Here is a 21,530-nt window from a genome sequence, read left to right as displayed (position 1 = left end):
CTTGACTGAGTTCAATGGAGACACGGCAAAGAGTGGCGAAGAGAAGCGCTGCTGTGGTGGCCCCGCTCAGCTGGAGCAAGGAAGTACCATGGAGAGTGTTCAAGGAAACCTCCCCGTTCCCAAACTCGGGACAGCTAAGCAAGTTTTCCAAACGTTGGTACTTCTCCAAACAGAATGGCAAACCTTCACAAAGTCTGCTGATCGCTGCTAGCAGGTTGTTAGTCTTTCGCAAGAGCTAAAGTTTTAAGTTTTTAGCCAAGAGCAAGCTGTTACCAAATGAATGCCTTCTAGGCATAAGTCGCACCTAATTTAGCAATCTGAGCAAAGCAAGAAGAACTGAATTACTATTTGGAACAGGATCTATCGCATCAGTCCCAGCTCTGTGTTGTCACTCAGCCTCCAAACTGAAATGCTTTATTCTGATGGGCTGGGAACACTACACTGACACTCCAATGAGCTTATTTTAAAATAAACAGCAGGTTTCCACTTTCAACACTGCAGGCTTTCCAGTCACTCACTGTACAGTCTATTTTATATACACTTCCCACAACATTCTTTTCTAGATAAAATGGCATGTACACAAAGAAAAAAGGCGTAAGATGTGTATTCAGTACAAATTGCTGCTTAGAGGTAATTTGTAACCCCGTTCTTGATACTGAAGGCAAACCTCTGAAACCTGACTCATAGCTCTGTGGGATTTTTTAACAAATATTTATTTGCATTATATGGAGTTCTGATGTTTGTCTTTTTCTTTGACAGAGGTGTAAGCACGTTTGCTATGCTAACCGGCACATTACCCTTCACCGTGGAACCTTTCAATATCAAGCAACTACATCAAAAGATGTTAATTGGAGAAATCAGCCCTATTCCGTCAGATATCTCCCCTGGTAAAGCACTCCAATTTTTATAAAGAATAATGATCTATAAAAGGTCTAACCCATGTAATAAAGCAAACTTAGCAGTAACGCAACCTTCTGGAAAACAAGAGGTACCTTTACCAGTTCCTTTGTTTGCATTTAGAAATAACTTTTGTTTGCCTTAGGCAAGATCTCTTTATTTCAGGGTAGTAGGAAAATAACATTGTTGCCTCTTCAAAAGACCACTCTTCTTGGTTCTTACAGGGGAAATAAAATGTACATTGCTTTTACATAAGTGGAGCAGTTGTGCAGAAATTAGGACACAGTCATGTTTTCTATGTCCCATGTTGTGTGTCATAGCCAGACATTCTTTCCTGTTTTTCCCAAAAATCAGTTATCAAAACCTTAGATAATTTTTCCTGAAGAGCTTATCTTTTGGCTACAGACAGAACCCACAACATTGAGATAATTAAAGAAATCGGATGGCTATTTTTGTGAAGAGCCTGTTCATACTTTTCATGAGAAAGAACTGAAAAACGACATTTTCCAATGAATTTTACTGACATTCTTTAATGAGGTCCGGTCCGTGGAGTCTTTTAGGACAACTGGGAAAGAAAGTTCTCAAAATCTCTAGCCTGAATTACAGCCCATGGCTCTAAAACCCAGAAGTCATGTTGGTGTATATATGCTCTGGGTTAGCAGTCCAAAATTTACTTCCTCAAAGCTCAAAATTCTGCTGCTTTACAATGATTCCTATACACCTCTGGCTTTAGTCCCTATTTTCTCTCCACCTGGACTAGCATCTCCTTTGTTGACCATCACAGGCTTGGGCATCTTCTCACAGCCATTATCGTGCAGCTTCACTGACCAAGTGAGAAAGCAGAGCAGAACGAGACATGTTTTGCCCAGCTACCTACAAGCATGAGTCCAGATCTCCCCATCGTTTTGAGCAGCATTGCTCTGAGGTTAGGCAAGAATGAGCCCAGGAACCAAGATTAGCTTCAGTGGCTGCCTTGCAGCCAAGCACTGGGAAGCAGCAGACAGTTCCAGAATAAGCTAGCTGGAGCTAGTCCTTAGTTAGAGTATTAAGATAATGTGATGATTCAATTTCTTTTTCTCCCCGAGTAAATGGTATGAGGTACCGTAGCTGTCCAGAATGTTTGTACATTAGTCTCTCATTTATCTTTCTTTGGAGATTTGTTTCCAGATAGCAGCTCCATTTTTCTACAAGCCCTCCATATTTGCAATTATTATATTAGTAATTTTTCTTATTTATGCTATTGTTATAGCTTCTACTAATAAATGCATTATCTCTGCTTTTCTACAAAGCCCACACAGTGACTGGAAGATTGCGGATAACTCTATTGTTCCCTTGCCCATTGGGAATTTAGTGAGAGAGCAGTAGTAAACAAGCTTTGCATACTTTAGATCTAAGTTCCTCTGAAGGAGATTACAAGTGAAAGGAGCAGTATGTTCCCAGTTTAATGCTCACTTGCCATTTTGCTCATTTCAAAACTTCCCCAAGGAATACGGAAGAATTCAGTAGAGTTTTCCCAAGAAGAAAAAAAAAAAAGAGAGGGACTTTATGCAGTGTTGGAGCTGAGTGATAGACATATGGGAATGTTTGAGCTTTCTCTGTCCCAATTCCAGGAAGCCAAAGCACAATACATCATCTGAGCACATGGGTCATACAGAGAGTTTTATCAATGGGGTTAGCTTCTTTGTGGGAGGAAGGTAAATCCTGGGTAGTCACCTGGCACAGAACCCCCCCTTCTCAGAGCCGTGATCAAATGCTGAGTAAGCACAATGCTGAGATTGCTATTGATGCCATCGGCTGCATTCACTGGGGCAAATTAGGAAGCAAGATCCAGTGCTCTATCTATAGCAGCATCCATAGGTCCATAGCATGCATTCCGGCATGGTTTGGCCACGGCTGCCCACCCTGCTCAGGCATCCCTGGGGGAACCACATGAGACCACAGCAGTCTCAGAGGAGAGCTGGAGCCATTTATTCAGCAGTCCAGAGGTAGCCCTAGAGACTGGATTTTATCTGAGGTTCTTACAACGCGCAGAGCAGGGCAAGTGCCAGCTTTCTGAAAAAGGAAAATTTTGCACTGCCCAAATAATCAGATATCACTAGTAAACAAGCCATTTCATCTGAATACTGCACAGGAGCTGTACACTTCATGCAGTCCTTACTTGAGCCTGACCCTGCTAAGAGGCCTGGAGTCAAAGAAGCAATAAAAGACAAATGGTTGAATGAAGGCTTCACCAGAAAAATACTGAATGCTGCTACCTATAAGAACAGGTAACAAATTTCACTTCTCTCTTTTAGCTTGCGATTTCAGGATTCGAGATTTGGGGGGGAAGTGTTGGGGGTTTTAGGATTTTTTTTGTTTTGTCAGTTTTGGAAGCTTTTTATTATCTGCTCAGGGCTGTTCCGAAATGACAACATTTTATTTCAGAAAACAGCACATCTACTTTTCTAACCATGGATAAATTTTATATAAGAGGAAACTTATAGATCCTTATAGAACTGCCTATATCCATTGTATCAATAATTTTGTTCTTAACGTGCCTCAGTGGTGCCATTAATTTCTAGATGCTGTGCTTCTAATCCCTTACTGCAAAAGTAGGTCTTGCATGCCCTGAGGGAATGACGTTTTTATATTACACTGTATTTCTTGTTAGTCTAATAATTTCTATTCTCATGCATCTTTATAACTGGCCTTAAGTAGTCTCCCTTTTATCTTCACAAGCTGCTTTACAGCTTAGGATTATTATAAAAGTTTGAAATAGATATGTGCAATATGACATTTCACATAAACATTGCCAACTTTTGAGATGTTATTCATCTGTCATATTGGGAGGCTGCAAAGTATACTTTGCATGTCTTTAAATACCTAATTTCAGTGATGGACATTCTACATCTTCCTCACAGCTGAAAGTAGCTAGCCATGGGTCAAATATTTCACGACCAGATCATTCTGTAAAAGTCAATAGTTTACACTAATCAAAAAAGAGTGTAATTTGGCCTATGTAATCTGCACCAGCTGCAATGGTGTCTACAGGACATGTGGCAGGCTTTCCTGCCACAATCCAGGTGTTCCACTGTCAGTCACAGCTAGGGCTATTAGAAACCTATGCACAATTTGTTCATTTCTCTGAGAATTGTCCACTGTTCCTACCTTGCCTTCCTTCCCTCCCCTCAGATGTATCTGTGCCCATCCACACTGAATTTTGAAAAAATGTCTTAGAAGTCTCAGAAACCGGGGCTGTCATATTCTGAAATGCCTTTACTACACTTTACTACTCACAGAAGCCTGTGAGTAAAATAATTATCATTATAACATCAGCATTTTTATTTTACAATCTGATTTATATAAAAATACAAATCCTCTTGTACTTTCCTTAGTTCTTTTTTTTCCTTTGAGATTTTCCTGCCTACAGGGCTCTTCCTGTCCTCTTACGCGTGCGCACACACACACACACTATCTCTCTGTTAATCCATTTGAGACTACTGTGCTGAGAACCAAAATATACACACTCGATTAAAATGAGAAAATGCTGGTTTCTATCTTTTAATTTTTCAAGCTTAATCCTGGTGGGTGTCCTTTCGGAGTAATCAATTATATCAACAATAGGATATTTAATAATGCAGTAACAGAGCCTCAGCCCAGCTCTGTGAAGTTAGCGTAACCAGACAGAGAATTTTTGCACAACTGCGTATCATAACTTGACTGTACAATTGACTTAGCCTACTGCAGCTACATCACAAGAAGTGTGTTGTCCACTTACTGTAAATACTGACATTATATCTGGACACATCATTTGTATTTAAGTACTTTTTCCTAATATTTCAGACTTTGCCCCAGTGAATTGAATCCTGTTGTTTTAAACTACATGACAGAAATGATGGAGTTCAGTCTTTCAGAAGTTATCAACATTTTAATAAGTAACAGACCCTCTCCTGCCATGGCTTCTTATTGCTTATTGCTGAAGAAACTGCTCAGGTACCAGAAAGACCGCAAAAGAGCCCAGGTAAGATATCATGATCATGACAGGCATAAAGTGTTCCCTGGATTCTTATGAGGAATATCGCGACAGCCACACAGCACATGTGAAAAGGGTGCTTGTCCATGGAATGGAGACAAAACTCACTGAAAATAGTAATGAAATTGCAGATCTGGGTGCAGTCTCAGGAAACCTATGTTCTGGCATTCTCAGAGGTGATTATTTTAAGATATTTTTTTTCCCAGAGATAAATATACCCTTTTTTATGACTAATGAATTTTTAAAATGGGCTGCTGGTTGTAATGGGATTGAGAATTTTTTTGCTTTACATAAAATATTACTTTTCCATTGGGTAAAGGAGCATTAGCATTGCAGTGACTCCGTCATCCCTTCCCTTTCTCACTGGCCTGTGAGGGCCTGATCCAAAGTCTGGGGAGGTGAGTGGGAAGCTGTGAAAGTTGTAAAATGTTTTCCCAGCATCTTTTTTTTTTTATTTTTAACACTGTATCTTATGCTCACACTCCAGCTCCGACTCACTCAAGGACATGGAGTGAGATCAGAGGGGAGAAAAAATTAAAAATTAAATTCAGAAAATTATGGTAATTGCTGGTAAGGCCACAATTAGTTAAAAAGGCTGTAAGCTTTTCTTTTACAACCGTCTCCACTAAGGGGTTCACAGCTCAGTCATAAAAATTTTGCTTCAGGCAGAAACTAGGCAGACAGGAAGCCAAATTCCAGCTTCTAACACACAAGTGCAATGGGAAAAGTTTCAGCTACAAAACAACACACATCAGCGATTAGCCTCCCATTCAAAGCCTTTGCCCCGGAGAAGCTGTATTTTGAGAAGGTCCAGTTGACTCCTCTAGAAATTATTCAGATGAGCTTGAGCAGATCCAGATCTCCATCCCAGCACACAGCCCCAAGGTTGCAACAGCCTGTGCAGTGTTTGCAGGCAGAGCCATAACTCAAAAATATGAGTTGGGGAGTGTGTGTGTGCGTGTGCGCGTGCGCGCTTAGGGGGAGGAGGCTTTCCTTCACATATGTGATTTTTTTCATATTAAAATTTTGAATTGGATCTGCTAAATCATAAGTCACTCGGAAAGAGCTGTATTGTGAAGGCTATTGACCAGCTTTCTTGAATCTCTGGGTATCAAGCTGATTTACAGCCCCTAGAGATCTAGCCTTCCAGGCAAGTGGTAGCATTTCAAGTCCTCTATGACCTCTTTCAGCTTCCTACCCGGGTGGAAGAGGGAAGCAATCGTGTGTGCAAAGTAAGTTACAAGCTGATTAAGGGGCTGCATTGCTTCCCGCCACTCCTGGCATGCAAAATGCCCTCTTAAGGCAGAGAGTCAAGATGAATTCAAGCACAGACCCAAAAAATGGCTCTGATTGTAAGGCAGTAACACTAAAAATTATTGCTTTGAAATCCTAGTATTTATTTATTTATTTCGCAGGCAGGCTGGACATTTTGGTAGACCAAGGAAGAAAAGATGGGAAGTTTAACAAAGGAATGACTGACATTTTCTTTCTCTGTGTTGACATTTTTCCAGTCAAGGGTTTAAATCCAAATTGGTACTGACCCAAAATAACCTAGCTAGCTACCAGCTCAAAACAGTGGTGACTTTCACAGAATCTCAGACTGGGTGAGGGACCTCTGGAGGTCATCTGGTCCAACCCCCTTGCTCAAGCAGAGCCACCTAGAGCTTCTTGCCCAGGACCGCGTCCAGATGGTTTTTAAATATCTCCAAGGTTGGAGACTCCACAGCCTCCCTGGGCAACCTGTGACAATGCTTGGTCATCTTCACAGGGAAAAAGTGGTTCCTGATGTTCAGAGGGAACCTCCTGTGTTTCAGTTTGTGCCCATTGCATCTAGTCCTGTCACTGGGCGCCACTGAAAAGAGCCTGGCTCTTTGCACCCTCTCTTCAGATATTTGTATATACCGATGAGAATCCTCCTGAGCCTTCTCTTCTCCAGGTGGAAGAGTCCCGACCCTCTCAGCCTTTCCTCACAGGAGAGATACTCCAGTCCTTTAATCATCTTTGTGGCCTTTCACTGGACTGTCACCAGTATGTCCATGTCTTTCTTGTACTGAAGAGCCCAGACCTGGACACAGTACTCTGGGCGTGGCCTTACTGAGTAGAGGGGCAGCATCACCTCCCTTGACCTGCTGGCAACACTCCTCCTAGTGCAGCCCAGGATACCATTCGCCTTCTTTGCAGCAAGGTACACTGATAGCTCATGTTCAACTTGGTGTCCACCAGGACCCCCAGCTCCTTTCCTGACAAGCTGTTTTCCAGATGGGTGGCCCCAGCATATGCTGGTGCCTGGGGTTGTTCCTCCTCAGGGGAAGAACTTTGCACTTCCCCTTTCTGAACTAAACCTAGTGGGGACATGTCTAGCACGTGAACTGGGTACGCACTCTGGGGTCTGCTCGGTTGTACATATCACAACTCCCCATTTCTACACCTTCCCTATGTCCCTTTCTACGTAGCTCCCAGGTGTGCAGTTCTTTCTTCCACAGCACAAAAATGATGCTGAACTGCAAATCTTCGCGTGTTCAATGTGGGGACATCTTAAATTTGCATTTAGACAGACAGAACCTCCCTTTAACAGCTTTGGAGGGAACTGACTCGCTTTTAGGACATCTTTGATAAGAACCTGAAATATATGCACAAGCTAGATGCCTAAATTTGGCATCTAAGTTGTTAAAAGGTTGTTTCCTCGTTTGTTAACACAAGGTTTGTAAATGCTACCTTTAAATTCACAAACACAAAGCCTGCTACTAGTACCATTTAGAGATTTTTCTGTTATCAGAGTGTTTGTAAAACTCATAGGCTTTTTCCCAGATAGTCACTCTAAATCATTCCTTAGCTTTATTCCTCTACTTCCTCTTACATTCTTCTGTATTATGAAAATTAGTATTTCTCCCTTGCTAGTAGCCAGGCTCTGCAATTATTTGCAGCTAATATTGATCACCTCTCTATTGCTTCTTATTCAAGCTTTATACACAATTAACTTGTGCAATCACTCCTCCCCAGGAGCTCTTTTAAATCATGACTAGTAGTGCTGCCACCTTATGCGAGTTTCTCCAACGTTCAGTAACACTCATATTGCCCAGAAAGGCTGGGGTTTGGGCAAAAAGATGGGAGAGGGAAAGGCTGGCTAAGAAATCAAGTTGGGCATTCTTACTCAATGCTCTCATTTTTCCAGTATCCTCTGGCCTGTTCTTCAGCAAAAGTTACTTTATGCACATGCTTACACAATGGCAAAACTTAGCCCTAAGCGTATGCAAAGTATATAGGGAAAAGAAAAGAATGCAGCTCTCGGATCCTGAGGCAGAGCCCCACACGGGTGGCATGACGTTTTTGGGCAAAGGCAGAGCCAAGAGCAGCCCCCAGCTCCCCTGGAGCCCAGCCCGCACTGCGCTAGCACGGCACTCGGAGGAGGCAGCTGGCAGGGCATTATCGCGGGGGGAGGAATCTCTGCTTTGGTCTAAAAGAGGCCAAATTCAACCACCTCTTTGGCAGGCTGCAATGCACTCCTCTGACCACCCGGCCACAGAGAGTTGAAACCGAGGAAGACGCGTAAAAATTGTTAACTGAGTGTGAGGGGGAAATTTCCCACTTTTTCTTCATCTTCTTGTTGGGATCCTGATAATGTTACTGGATCTTAATTACAACTGCATGGGTATTTGATAGTTGTATTACAAATTATGCCAAGGATATTTCAAAATGCATAGATGGATATTCTTTCTATTCTGTATAATGCCAACTATTTGCTATTTATTACTAGCAGCGTGTGATCCGTCATTAAATCACATAATTTCCTTTCAGCTCTCCAGATCTTGCAAATGCATGCATCTGCTTTAACTTTAAGTATGTGAATAGTTTCACTGAGCTCAACAAGACCACTTGTGTGCATAAAATTAAAGCACAAAAATAAGCATTTGCATCTAAATGAGTACAAATTTAAATCTAAATGACCGAAACAAATAAGTAGCAACTAACAGTCACAGGTAAAATGAAGAACCCTGAAAACAAATTGCCATTCATTTACATTATTTCTGTCTATAAAGGACCATAAAGGCTATTGTGTATTCTTGTCTGCCTATGAAAAGAGATACGCACAGACAGAAAATATTTATAAGGGAGTAAATTAATGGTAAAAAAAATACCCCAGTATTTTTGAACAAATTAAAAACCTCCCCTCCCCTCAGTGAATTATAGAGAAAGTTGGCATCTGGCTCTTCTGAAAGTTCTGTCCAAAAAGAACCAAATGTATCAAATATCAACACAAACGAAAAAGTATTTGCATTCATGACAATGCTCATGAATAACATGCAATAAAAAATTCCACCAACACAATCAGCCCAAAACACTGTTTGGAATTCAAACACATATTCACAAACCACTGCATTCAACTCATTCCAGGCAGCAGACTACGCTATGATTTTTCACACAATACTGAAGAAACATGCAATTTCCTGGGGACAAATTTTCAGCTGAACTTCTAATCTACAACTGCAAAAAAGTCTGTGGAAATTATTTTTCATGTACAAAACCTCTCTGTTTGAAAAACCAGCGCGAGTCATTGTATTTGCAACTCCTCCTTGTATACACAAGCTAACATTTGTACATGCAAATAATAGTTTTGGTGGATGCAAACAGATGTGATTCTCATTTTTCTGGGTGCAATTAGAGAAGTCTGCTGAAAGCCTGACCCTGAAAAAAGCATAAGATCCTTTCCATGTTCAAATTTGAGCCATAAGTCATTGGACAAACTTAAAACACAGCCTGTCCTTTTATGCATCGTAATTTCTCCAAGCAATGTATTTACATTTTATGTGTTCTGTTGTAGAAGAGGGAGCCTTAATGATTACAATTTGCCATCCAGAACTTTATAGCTAGCCCTTGCAGAAAATAGCATTTCTGCCAAAAAGCTTCCTGCCCAGGTGCTTAACCAATTAGCTCTTAAGAGGTCTGGCAGTAAAACCAGTCATGGCAAGTTTTCTGATATACTGTATATAAGGTGACAGCTTGCAAAATGTAAGATGAAAATTTGTTTTCTTAACTAGCAGTGTGTAAAATCCTGGGAGACTATTTGATTGCATAGCCTAAAATGCTTATGACATCTCAAATTCCCAATTGATCTAGCGTGGTTTTAGCAATATGTTGTCAACTTAAACATACTGCGTTTCTTTTTATAAATACTTTGAAAATAATTTTCTTAATTGTGATTGGGTTCTGCAAATATGTAGGAAGGATGGAGTAACCCCACAAGTTTGAGGTTTGAGGCCCTTCAAATTTTTCCAAACATTTTTGCTAATTCACAAAATACATGCAAGCTTTCAAAAGCCCCTTTTCTCCACAAATTACACCCACTTTTTATAATGGCATGTTAGATTAAAAACATATTTTTCACAAGCGGAGTACTTTGCAATGCAAAGAATAGAAGAAAACCATGAAAGATAAATATTCCACACAGTAAAACAAATGACTTCTCTGATTCTGGAAGCAAGAAGTTTGTATTATGTGGGGATGGCAGTGAAAAGACCAAAACTCACTACAGATAATCCCCGAAGTGGTGTCTGCATAATGACAAAGTGGGTCTGCCTAAGATGACATGGAGAACATGCAAAAAAGCTTGGTATTGAACTGGAAGATCCATGTGGATAGTCAATACGTTCCAGAAATTTCATTTTCAGGAGTGCCAGACCTGAGAGAAGGTGGTCTTTGGCAGAAGCAGCACATGGCGCAGATAGCTCATCTTAGGACTTTGTAGTGTAGGAGGGGATTTATTTCACGGGGCAGCCCTTGCATCTTCACAACGTTTTGATACCTGAAACTCAGTGTGCATGAGGCTACCGCAGTGAGGACTCTGAAAATTTGGATCATGGGATAGACGAGTGTCCTACATATGAAAGCACACCCCCACGTGTATGTAGGATGCATGTAGGAGTAAGGTGACAGCAGTGCAGCAGGAGCGAGTCCTGGAGCCCATGCTTTTTATTAGGATCCTCAGTCCTGTTACGACAGCTCCATGGAGGTCTTCCTGCTGCAACCCCACTGCAAAACCTTCCCAGGACTGCTTTAGCCCTGTGCTGCCTTCCTGCCCTCACAGCAGACAGCAACAGGCCCACGACAATCTTCCTCCTGGATCGGGGGGGTGGCTCGCAGCATCCTATAATGTTTTTGCTTTGCAGCATGAGGTCTGTGGTACCCTGGTTAGCAGACTCCGTGAGCTGTAAGCCTGGAAGGAAGTGCTACAGGCTCTCCAAAGATGGCATTCTAGTCTCCAGTGGATTTTCATGAAAACTTGCTCCCTATGGCCTGTGGGGTAAAAGGCAAGGTCTGCCAGCCCACGTGCAGCTGGGTTTCAGGAAGAACCTCTGGTATGGGGTCTGCTCAGATGAAAAGTTCATGTGTGTAACCAAGGCTTGTGTGAAAACAAGATTTCCCATTGCTCGTGTTCTACTGTGATTTCCTTTAAAGTTCAAGGTGCTTTTTTTGTCCCATACTAATAGAATGGTGTCTGATCATTTTGCAGAGGGAAAATGAAGTAGAAAAACACAATATTAATCCTGATGAATATTTGAATAAGCAGTCGGAAATTCAGATTTCCCAGAAGGCTGAAATGGACACTCCAGAAAACTTCAGAAATTATGGCAACAGGGCATTTCCTTCTGTACTAACCCTGGCAGTGCCAGATGCTATTAAGGAAGATGAGATCTCAATTACATTAGAAAACCAAGAAAACTTGACAGAAGGTACTGTTCCAAAATATAGTCTTGGCATCTTAGTCTGAAAAGGGTACTAAGGTATCTGTCTGGGAAAAAAAGGGAACACGATTCCTGAAAATTCTATAGAAATATCCTTCCACTTTGTTTTGAAATTACAAGTATTTGAGCAATTGTTTCCCAGCCTGGTTACAAGTGTCACAACTTCATCGGTGGTAAGACACTGGCACAGGTTGCCCAGAGAAGCTGTGGATGCCCCATCCCTGGAAGCGTTCAAGGCCAGGCTGGATGGGGCTTTGAGCAGCCTGGTCTAGTGGGAGGTGTCCCTGCCCATGACAGGGGGGTTGGAACTACATGATCTTTAAGATCCCTTCCAACCCGAACCATTCTATGATTCTATAAGAAGGGGCTGCACTCATATCCATGGCATTATTTCCATAGTCTCAAAAATATAGAAGATGCACAGTACTGGATAATCAAATTCCACATCTGAATTTAAGCTTACTTCTGCTCCAGTTATTGCACGCCCAAAGCTATTCACATATGTGACATGGTTAAATTAATGCCATAAGTAGCCCCAGAAGCATAAATGAATAATAGTCACTAAAATTAAGCCAGGCAACTTTATGCTGAGATGGTCATTTAAGACTATTCACCCAACTAAAAAACTTGCTGATTGCCTACCAGCAGATCACCATTTGCTTTAAATCCTTGGTGCAAAATTTCATTCTAGGTCAAGATTTACTTTTATTTATGCCTTTACAAGTACTGACTTTTTTTTCTCATGAGATGAAGCTGTTTTGATATTAACATGTTATTTTTCTTGAAAACAACATTCCAGCAGAAGCTGATCTGATTTATTCTATATTCTCTTTAGTTTCCAAGTTTGCAGGCAGAGAGTTGGTCCACCTTGGACCTCCTAAGTCATCAAGCAAAAGTACGCCATGTCAGACCATGTATCAGCTGCTTTTGGACCTTCAGGAGAACAAGAATGATTTTGAAGATTTGACTGAAGCCAGAAAACCACGTATTCATGAGAAATTGCCATCCACAGCAGCAAATAACCAACTTCCTTTTTCAAACGTAGAAGCAATGACGTGTACAAGCAAAGCACCTCCCTGGTCCCTAATGGAAAACAAAATTATTACCAGGAGTCCTTTGCCTCATCAGGACATGAGGTTTAAAGACCTTCTGAAGGCAGGAGATGACAATATTTGCATCCCAACACGGTGGCACCTTGATAAAGAGGACACTGATCTCCTCATGACTGACTTTCCCCAGCTGTCACCTTTCCCCAGGCTGCAACAAGGTGCCCTGAGAGAAACCCTAGCTAGAAAGATTTCCTGTCTGGGGGCATCACAGCAACATACAAGTATCTGCCCTGTGTTTTTAGTCCATGGTTCAAAACCACCGGCATTCCCCATGTCCCAACAGCAAACATTTACCGTAAGAAGTATGAGGCAGTATAAAGAAAACCCAACTCATTTTTTCAACAAGAAAACTAAGAAAAACTTTATCCAACTCAGACATGCACCTAAAACTACAGACCTAAATCTTCCAGTTTTATCTCCACCACACCAAACCAGGCTGGGGCAAAAAACAGAGACTCAAAGGTTAAATTTTGCATAAATAAAACACCCACAAAGCATCAAAAGAAAATAGGATGAAGGGACAGGAAAGAAACAAAGACAGACAAAAACAGCGAGAAAAGGAAGGCAGGAGAGATGAATCCAATCTTAAAATGAGACACTTACAAACTGAAAGAAGGATGACATGATTTAAACTGCGTGTCCTCCGACACCTAGCAAACATTGGGCTACAAATTTTGCAGAGTGCATCAAAGACATAGAAAAACAGATGTCACTGTAACAGAACATCATCAAGCATATTTAGGCAAAAAAGCAGGCATTGCAGGCAGAAGATATAATTTTAAATATTTCCTATCAATACACGTACTATCCCAAACTTGTGTCACTTGTACTTATGTATTTCATTTGGAAAATAAACCCAGTCAGGCAATTTTCATTAAGCTGTGAACATAAGGCAGAAGGTAAACAAACAGTAACAACGGTGGAATAATTGATTTTGGGGGGATTGTTGTAATAAACAAAAAAGTCATTGCACTGATCTTTATTTATTTATTAGTTTTAACTGTGTGTATTCTGATTAATGGAGAACATGCAACCTAACTCCCCTGAAAGGAGCAAATCAACACATTTTCCTTGTAAATTTAACAGCTTAATTAGGACTGCTTATTTGTAACTGTGCGCCTTCACATTTGTCTCTTACTATTGAAAACATGCATTTGCTTTCAGTTTCAATGATTTATGCTGCTTCACTAGATTTTCATAGTACTAAGCTTTGAGCCTGATTCTGTCTTCAAATCAGTTTTTATTTCAGTTAAATCCCTTAACTTCAACAGATTTGAAGTTGATAGAGGTGAGAATACAATGGGAGTCTTCATATTTGCTGCTCGGTAAGCTCACATGTAGAAGTAAAAGATGCACAAAGGGTTTCTGAGTAATACTAGATGGATATACAAAGAATAGCAGCAAGAAAAAGCAGCAGCAGAAGCAGGTATAATCCTATGAGCTAAAACCAAGGCTTTTATCTGACAAGCACTGTGGTAAGCATTTGGTCACACTGAGGGGGCCCAAACCTGTGGTCCCGTTTTTGTCTGTCTCACCTTCCCCCACTTCACCGGGACCATGTCCATGGGGTGAGATCTTCATGGTCCACACAGCTCCTGACAAGCGTGCAGCGTTGCCTCACTGAGGGAAGCTTACGCAGACCGCATGGGTGCTGGCCACTCTGCCTTTTCCTCGGCTGGGCTGGAACAGCTATTGCGGAGCCCTGATCCCAGCCAGCCCTGAAAAATCCTCTGAATAAGAGACCCATTTTTAACTCAGGACATCTTTGCTGACCAGCCTTACAGGGCAAGTCCACAGCTGTAGCTGAAGAGCTGGAGAGGAAGGATGGGGCGCAAAGGCAGGAATTTATCACCACTGAAGAAAACATGCTGTGTGACTTTGTCCCGTGATCGTGTGGCTGCAAGTCAGATGTGCCACCTGGGCTTGCAGCTGAGCTAGGTGGAAAAGCTAGTGCCCCTGCCCTTTGCTTTTCTCCAAAGCTTAAAGTCTCCTCAGAGCATAACAGCACAGGTAGTCGCTCCAAAATCTAGTTGGTCAGAACCATCCAGATTGGAAAGAAACTTATTATTAAAAAATGCTTGGTGACCCCAGCAGGATTTGGCAGAACGTGGCCAGGAAGCAGATACACGTGTGGCATCTGTTCCCTTCTGCTCAGAGGGGATGAAAGGACCACTGGTCTCTGGGCAGGGGCAGTGGCAAGGAAGCTCAAACCCAGCAGTTTCCCTTATGCGCACCCAAGATAATGAGGACCGCAGGGGCCATTTGCTGTGCTTATAGCTCCAGCACCACGCAATTCAGAACCTAGAGGTGGCTGAGTGATTTCCATATAATGTTTTTCTCGGGAAATCTGATTTCCTTAGAATTCAGAAAATGTTTATGTCTTGAAAACATTTTTAGCTTTGAATCGCCCTTACAAAACATTTTGTTTGAATATATGGTTTGAAACAAATGGTTTCAGCTGTAAGTTGACATTTCAATTTACTGTTTCCTTTCACAATACTGAAATGCTTCCTTCTGACCGTAAGTGTCTAAAAGCTTTTTCCTCCACGTCATTTTTTTCTGAGAAAAATGTCTTTCCTTGACACTTTTTAATATTTTGTCTTTACACTCCAATTCCAGATGACAATAACATCAAAATGCTCTCACTTGTTTCACCAAGTCGAAAATCCATTTTCCAAACAGCTCTACCACCATCTTCCAGCTCCCCCATGAGCCCTCAGAGAGAGGAGAGCAAGAGGAGCTTATGCTTTTCCTTTACCAACTCAGTGCAGGAGTGTCTGTGTAGGTGCCAAGCAGACAACAGCCAGAGGAGAATAATCATTCCCCGCTAAAACAAAGTCTGGAAAGATAAGTGACTGCACCATGACCCAAGTGCAATAAGAGGCAGCTCTTCCTGGAGCAGCTCCAAATTGTGATGCCTTCATCCTCTCGTGGCCTTAGCTGCCTTCAGCCCAGCCTCTGCTCCAGCTGCGGCAGAGAACGGGGGTTTCCAAGGAGTGAGACACTTACAAGTGGTTGGAGAAAACATCAAGTCTTTGCAGTGTCCCTGCCACCTGCCTGTTCTTTCTGTCTTCAAGGTAATATGGTTTCTTATTTCTAGGAGTGGCTTAGTAAAAAGCAAGGGAATATCCCTTCTTCTGTCCTGTCTGGCACTTTAAAGGTCACAGTGCTGAAATAAATGTTTCTTCAACATGCCACAGCTGAGTATTGCTTTATAGACGTCATGTAGAGAGAAAAGAGATTTTCTACCTACGCTTTCCATATGCTCATTTAAGGGTTAGCTTCAGCCTGGCCTTCTCCCGAGCTGTTCCAACACCGCTGAAACATAGCACCGAGCGGCTGTGTCTGAGCAGGACCTCTCATCTACCGTGTATATTAACACTTTGAAATAAAAGCCATCTCGTTCCTGAAGGGCAAAAGGGAGAAGTGCAGTTAATGGTTCAATGCCATAAACGCGGGTCCCGGATCACGTGCAGAGGCGGGAAGGGGCAGGGAGCACAGTGCAGTATAGCCGATAACGCAGCCCATGACGATGGAAACACCTCCAGGCAGCCAGACTGCATGGGTGGCCCAGGCAGGGAGATGGTGCCAATATTTTAACAAGTGGCTCCCACAAAAACGTTTCCCTTCAGCAGGTGATAAATTTACGCTTCAGGGATGTGATGTCTGCAGAAAGAAGTGAGGGGCTCTGGAATCCGCCCTTTTATTTAACAGTGTAAAGAAAAAAATATGCTTCTAACTAAGGAAGGGGACATCACTGCTTGGCAAGAAAATGTACATTAAGACACACTTGGCCAGAAATGCACTGAGTCATGCAGAGTAGTGTTCAACCAGTGTAATTCATGTGTGGGGAGAGGAGGGAGCTGGAGCCTTGCATGGGAGTTCCACAGCATCCTCTTTCAGGAAGAGTTATTGAAAATACCTAACACCAAGTAGAGTCTTATTACAACCCTGATAGAAAGCCAATGCTAATAAGATGCAAGGCAAGGTGAAGTGGGACGGCAGGGCTTTCGCACCTCCTCTCTCGCATCTGGTAGCAGAAACGTAACAACAGGCTCCTAAAGAGACAGCTTCCAAAGGAGCATTTAGCTACTTCTTTACATCTACAGCAGTCCCTTGTACAAACAAACTTCACATAAAGTCTCCGCTGGGACTGGCACTGGATCTTTAGGTCCTTCAAGTCAGTCTCTATAAGTGGATCCTGCTATTTCCATGGTCTGTCAATGCAATCACAAGAGATTCTCAGCCCTCCATGTCATAGGTTTTCCATTTACACAGAGGAAATGGCACCTTTTACTACTATCCTGTTTCTGCGCCATATTAATAAGTTCAACTGCTTTATGTATTACCAGTTTGAGCACTGTTCTGCTTTTCAAATCACAACTGTTTTCATGTCAGCAAAAGAATTTCAAACCACAGGAAATTCTGAGGATGAAATACAAATATACACTTAGAAAGACCTATCAGGAAGCAGAATCAATCAAACCTACAGTTGGAAAAATACGAAACAAAAAGTCACTGCTTTCGTACTGCACTTTTAATTTCATCATTTATTAAACACATAAATGAACAAGATTAATAATTTAGCCAGTAAAGGAATTTCTTTTTAGCCTCTGAAAAATCCCTGAATAATTCAGAAGTTCTGACATTAGATAGCCTTTGTGATGCTGACCCATCCACGCTGGGTAAAATGCTGAATGGAGATCTAAGTGACTGACACATTCTCTCACAGCCCTCTCATGTTACAGCTTATGAACAACAAAACTCTGCAGATCAGAAGCTCACAAAAACGGAGAAAGCAGCTCAGGTTCACCTGTTGTCTGTGCCAGCAAGATGACAAGAAAGAGCAGACAGGACCATTTTGCTCATCCCTTATAAATACGGTGTTAAAACTGCAACACCTGATTTGCAGTCCAAAGAAATCCACTCCTTCGATTTCCCCAGGCTTTAATGATAAAGTACGTGAAAGGTTTAAGAAATTCAGAAAATATTCATCATACAAAAGTCATCTTGAAATCAGTGTTTGTTAAACTGAAAGTGAGCCTGAGAAATAGATAAGCACACTTTTTCTTTATAAAGCAGCAAGTACAATTTTTATGTTCCTTATGTGCAACATATATTTGCCTCACCCATACATCTGAAATTAAAATTTTTCAGTATCATAACGATAACGAACTATTCCCTTCCTCTTTTTCACCACTCTTTTCAGTTCTGGTCATTGTTTTGAGTTACAGACTATATAGATGGATACTACAGAAAAATATAAGGTAGTGAACTTAGGAAACATAGTCTTATTAAGAATAAAATATTTGAGATTTCTGTTACGATTCCTGGTATAAAACATTCTGGCATGCGAATCAGCAGGGACCTTCCTACCAAGTCCACCATTTTACTGGCTGCAGTGTTTGGGCTCCAGTCCCTTATACACACATATTTTACAGCTAGTCTATTAGAGAGAAAGTGAGAAGAGACTTTCAGGAAAGAGCTATTTCACAGAATCATAGATTCATAGAATCATTTAGGTTGGAAAAGACCCTTGGGATCATTGAGTCCAACCATCAACACCACTCTACAAAGTTCTCCCCTACACCATATCCCCTAACACCACATCTAAATGAGTCTTAAACACATTCAGGGATGGTGACTCCACCATGTCCCTGGGCAGCCTATTCCAGTGTCTGAACACTCTTTCTGTGAAGAATTTTTTCTTTATGTCCAGCCTAAACCTACCCTGCTGCAGCTTGAAGCCATTCCCTCTTGTTCTATCGCTAATTACCTGTGAGAAGAGACCAGCACCAACCTCTCCACAATGTCCTTTCAAGTAGTTGTAGAGAGTGATGAGGTCTCCCCTCAGCCTCCTCTTCCTCAAACTAAACAGTCCCAGCTCCTTCAATCACTCCTCATAAGATTTATTCTCCAGGCCCTTCACCAGCTTCGTTGCCCTCCTCTGCACTCACTCCAGCATCTCGATATCTCTCTCATATTGAGGTGCCAGAACTGGACACAATACTCAAGGTGTGGCCTCACCAGTGCTGAGTACAGGGGGACAATCACCTCCCTACTTCTGCTGGTCACACTATTTCTAATACAAGCCAGGATGCCATTGGCTTTCTTGGCCACCTGGGCACACTGCTGGCTCATGTTCAGCCGCTTGTCAATTAGAACACCCAGGTCCTTTTCTGGACCTATTTCCTATTTCCAGCTAGGAAGAAGCTATCATAGAGGTTAAGACTTCTAGCACCACTCAGGAGAGCAGGCAGGGGGCCAAAGGGAACAAATAGAGCCAAACGCCATGAGGCATACTTGGGTCAAGATTTTGAGGAGCAACAGGATCTTGCAGTGGGATGTTGCTTACCCTACCTTAAACAGCAGAAGCATCTCTGACTAAGCTGGTTGTTTAGACACCTTTGTAGTCAATGGAGACCATGGACATCTGGAAAAGGGGGAGAGTAAATTAGCTTTGGAAGCCCTTAAACAGACTCTTCAAAGTCTACCCAACTGCACTGCCATAAGGACGACTTGATCCAATATTTTGGGCTTTGAGTTTCTACAGACTGGGAAATAGGAAGAGAGCATCCATCTCATCTCATGACTGTTATAGCCACGTTATAGCCAGCAGGGCTCTTTCCTGACCACAGGAGCATGACAGTAAGATTTTTAAGTCCATATCTGGAGCGTATACCAGAGGCTCAGAAAGGTAGAAGGGAGGATCAAATGGGTCCTTAAACCTAAATGGCTGCTTCTAGGCAGGCAGATATTTTACTTGGCACATCTGTATTTAGTAACTGTAGCCTTTTGAGGCCAGCAAGAAGACTGAAGGCCACTTTTTACAAATCCTTTCTTAGAAAGAAAGTCGTCTGTTAAGCAGAAAGAGAGTATTCCCCTATTTAGACAAAAGAAGGATTTAAATATCAAGCCTATCCATTGCAGTAGCTCAAGAAGGCAATGAAAACCAGTAGGGACTATGTTACACAAGTCTTTTCTATGCTAATTGATACTTAACTCACATCAGCAGTTTCTACAGTACACTTCAATGGGACCAGAAAGGAAAGCAAGTGTTTCCCCAGCAAAGGAGGAGCCCTTTGGTTCAGGCCTTCAGGGTGTCTTTCCAGTGAAGCTCTGCATACAAGCCGTTGTGGGTATGGCAGTATTTCAAACTACTAAGAGGTCTCTTTCACAGAACACAGCCTACACATCTGCCAGCCAGCCACTCTTTGCCAGCCTACACCCTTTCCTAACATGACCACGAATTCCCACGAATTCCCACGAATTCCCATGAATTCCCACATTACGGAGACTCTGCTCTTTCTAGGCATTTCTACTTGCTGCTTCCCATATGCTTTAATAGCTCAGCACCTCTCCTGCAACTAAACCAAAAAACAACTCCCCGAGACAACTGACCTATAAGCCACATATATTTATTTACAGGCTTTTACCTGTAGGCTAACACAGAGAGGTGTGGACGATACACTGTTACAGAATGGATATGAAAGGTTAAGTGACATATTCTGTGTTTTTCTATAATGCCCCCCTTTTATTGCTGCAGGACCACCCCCAACTCCTCCAACAGTGATAAATGGGTCATAGAGACGATGATACAGTACCAGCTCAAGCTGTTTTGTTATGACAGCCTTCTAGAGAAAGAAAACCCTGTTCCAGCCACTTCACTGCTTTCAACAGGAGTAAGTAGGAAAATGACCCAATCCTGCAGATAAGAAGGAAATTTATGCTTCAGAAAACCCGCCCCAAATTGTCGGAAATGCTCTAAGGATACCCTGCTCCAATGAGTTTGATTCTCTTCCATTAAGCTCATTATCTCCCTTCCACAAAAAAGCAAGCAAGCACCCCTTGAGTTCCCAAAGGCAATCCTTCAAGAACAATGGATATTTGAGAGACTTCTGTGCTCATGGAATATATAGTAAAGATGGCAAAATTTCCCAGAAAGCCTGAAAAATACTCGGCAGTGACTGAAAGTCAGTAAAATCACAACTTGTCATATAACTATTATGTTATCCTGATAGATATCAGTATGGGGCAGTATGAACTAATAAACATCTGAGTTCAAAAGGCACAGCCTGTGACTACAGATCACACATTACATATCTCTATGCAATCTCAAAAATGATTTATAAGCTGCGCTTTCTTGCTGCTTTCTCTGCAGGAGTCTCTCTGCTTCTATGTCTAACTCTGCTTTTGCCCTGTGGATAGGATAGAAGAAATGCCAAGCACAGATTTCAATGTACAAACATGATGTGGCATGGTAAGAGAACCGCATAATAGCCCAATTTGGAAGTACTGAAAAATTGGCTTAGCAATAACTAAGAGCTGGGATTTTTGTCCTTTCATTAAAGCAAAGGAGAGCAAACCATGGCTTTAGGTTTAAGCAGTTGCATCAAGCTCAGCATCACTTCGGTGACTGGGTGCACTCACTATACTTTATGCCCTCGTATGCTGCGGTCTCTACAGATTTTTTCGCTTTAATTCATCGTGTGAAAATGAATGCCTGCTCGCCGCATCCTTGCTTTTGCTTTCTTGGGCCTATCATTGACCCAGAATTTGCATGTTGGAAAAACCAAGTTCAGTGTCTGAAATGAAAATAAAAACTCCCTTCAAATGGCACAAAGTTGCTTAAAAATGTTAATCTGCCTTATTTTTATGATGTGTTTAAAATTAAATGTTCCCATATGGGGACGTCAGGGCAAACCACGTCCTTCCATTTAAATAGCCTGTTTACTTTAAAATCTGAAACTAGCTACAAATTTAAACCCTTTT

General features: G+C 41.9%; 1 protein-coding gene across 1 annotated transcript in view; it reads left to right on the top strand.

Moving 5' to 3' along the window:
- The window catches only part of LOC128907528 (hormonally up-regulated neu tumor-associated kinase homolog A-like), a 31,358-nt gene extending 11,013 nt beyond the window's left edge, over positions 1-20,345 (top strand). The window contains 7 exon segments of the mRNA XM_054196486.1: positions 760-887; positions 3,029-3,164; positions 4,720-4,932; positions 4,934-4,985; positions 11,418-11,637; positions 12,485-12,979; positions 20,305-20,345. Coding sequence (XP_054052461.1) covers positions 760-887; positions 3,029-3,164; positions 4,720-4,932; positions 4,934-4,985; positions 11,418-11,637; positions 12,485-12,979; positions 20,305-20,345 — 1,285 coding nt within the window.
- Positions 20,346-21,530: the final 1,185 nt, after the last annotated feature.

This window comes from Rissa tridactyla, chromosome 3 (assembly GCF_028500815.1).
Source record: "Rissa tridactyla isolate bRisTri1 chromosome 3, bRisTri1.patW.cur.20221130, whole genome shotgun sequence".
In the NCBI taxonomy this organism is placed as follows: domain Eukaryota; kingdom Metazoa; phylum Chordata; class Aves; order Charadriiformes; family Laridae; genus Rissa; species Rissa tridactyla.
This window is presented reverse-complemented; position numbering and strand designations above follow the sequence as displayed.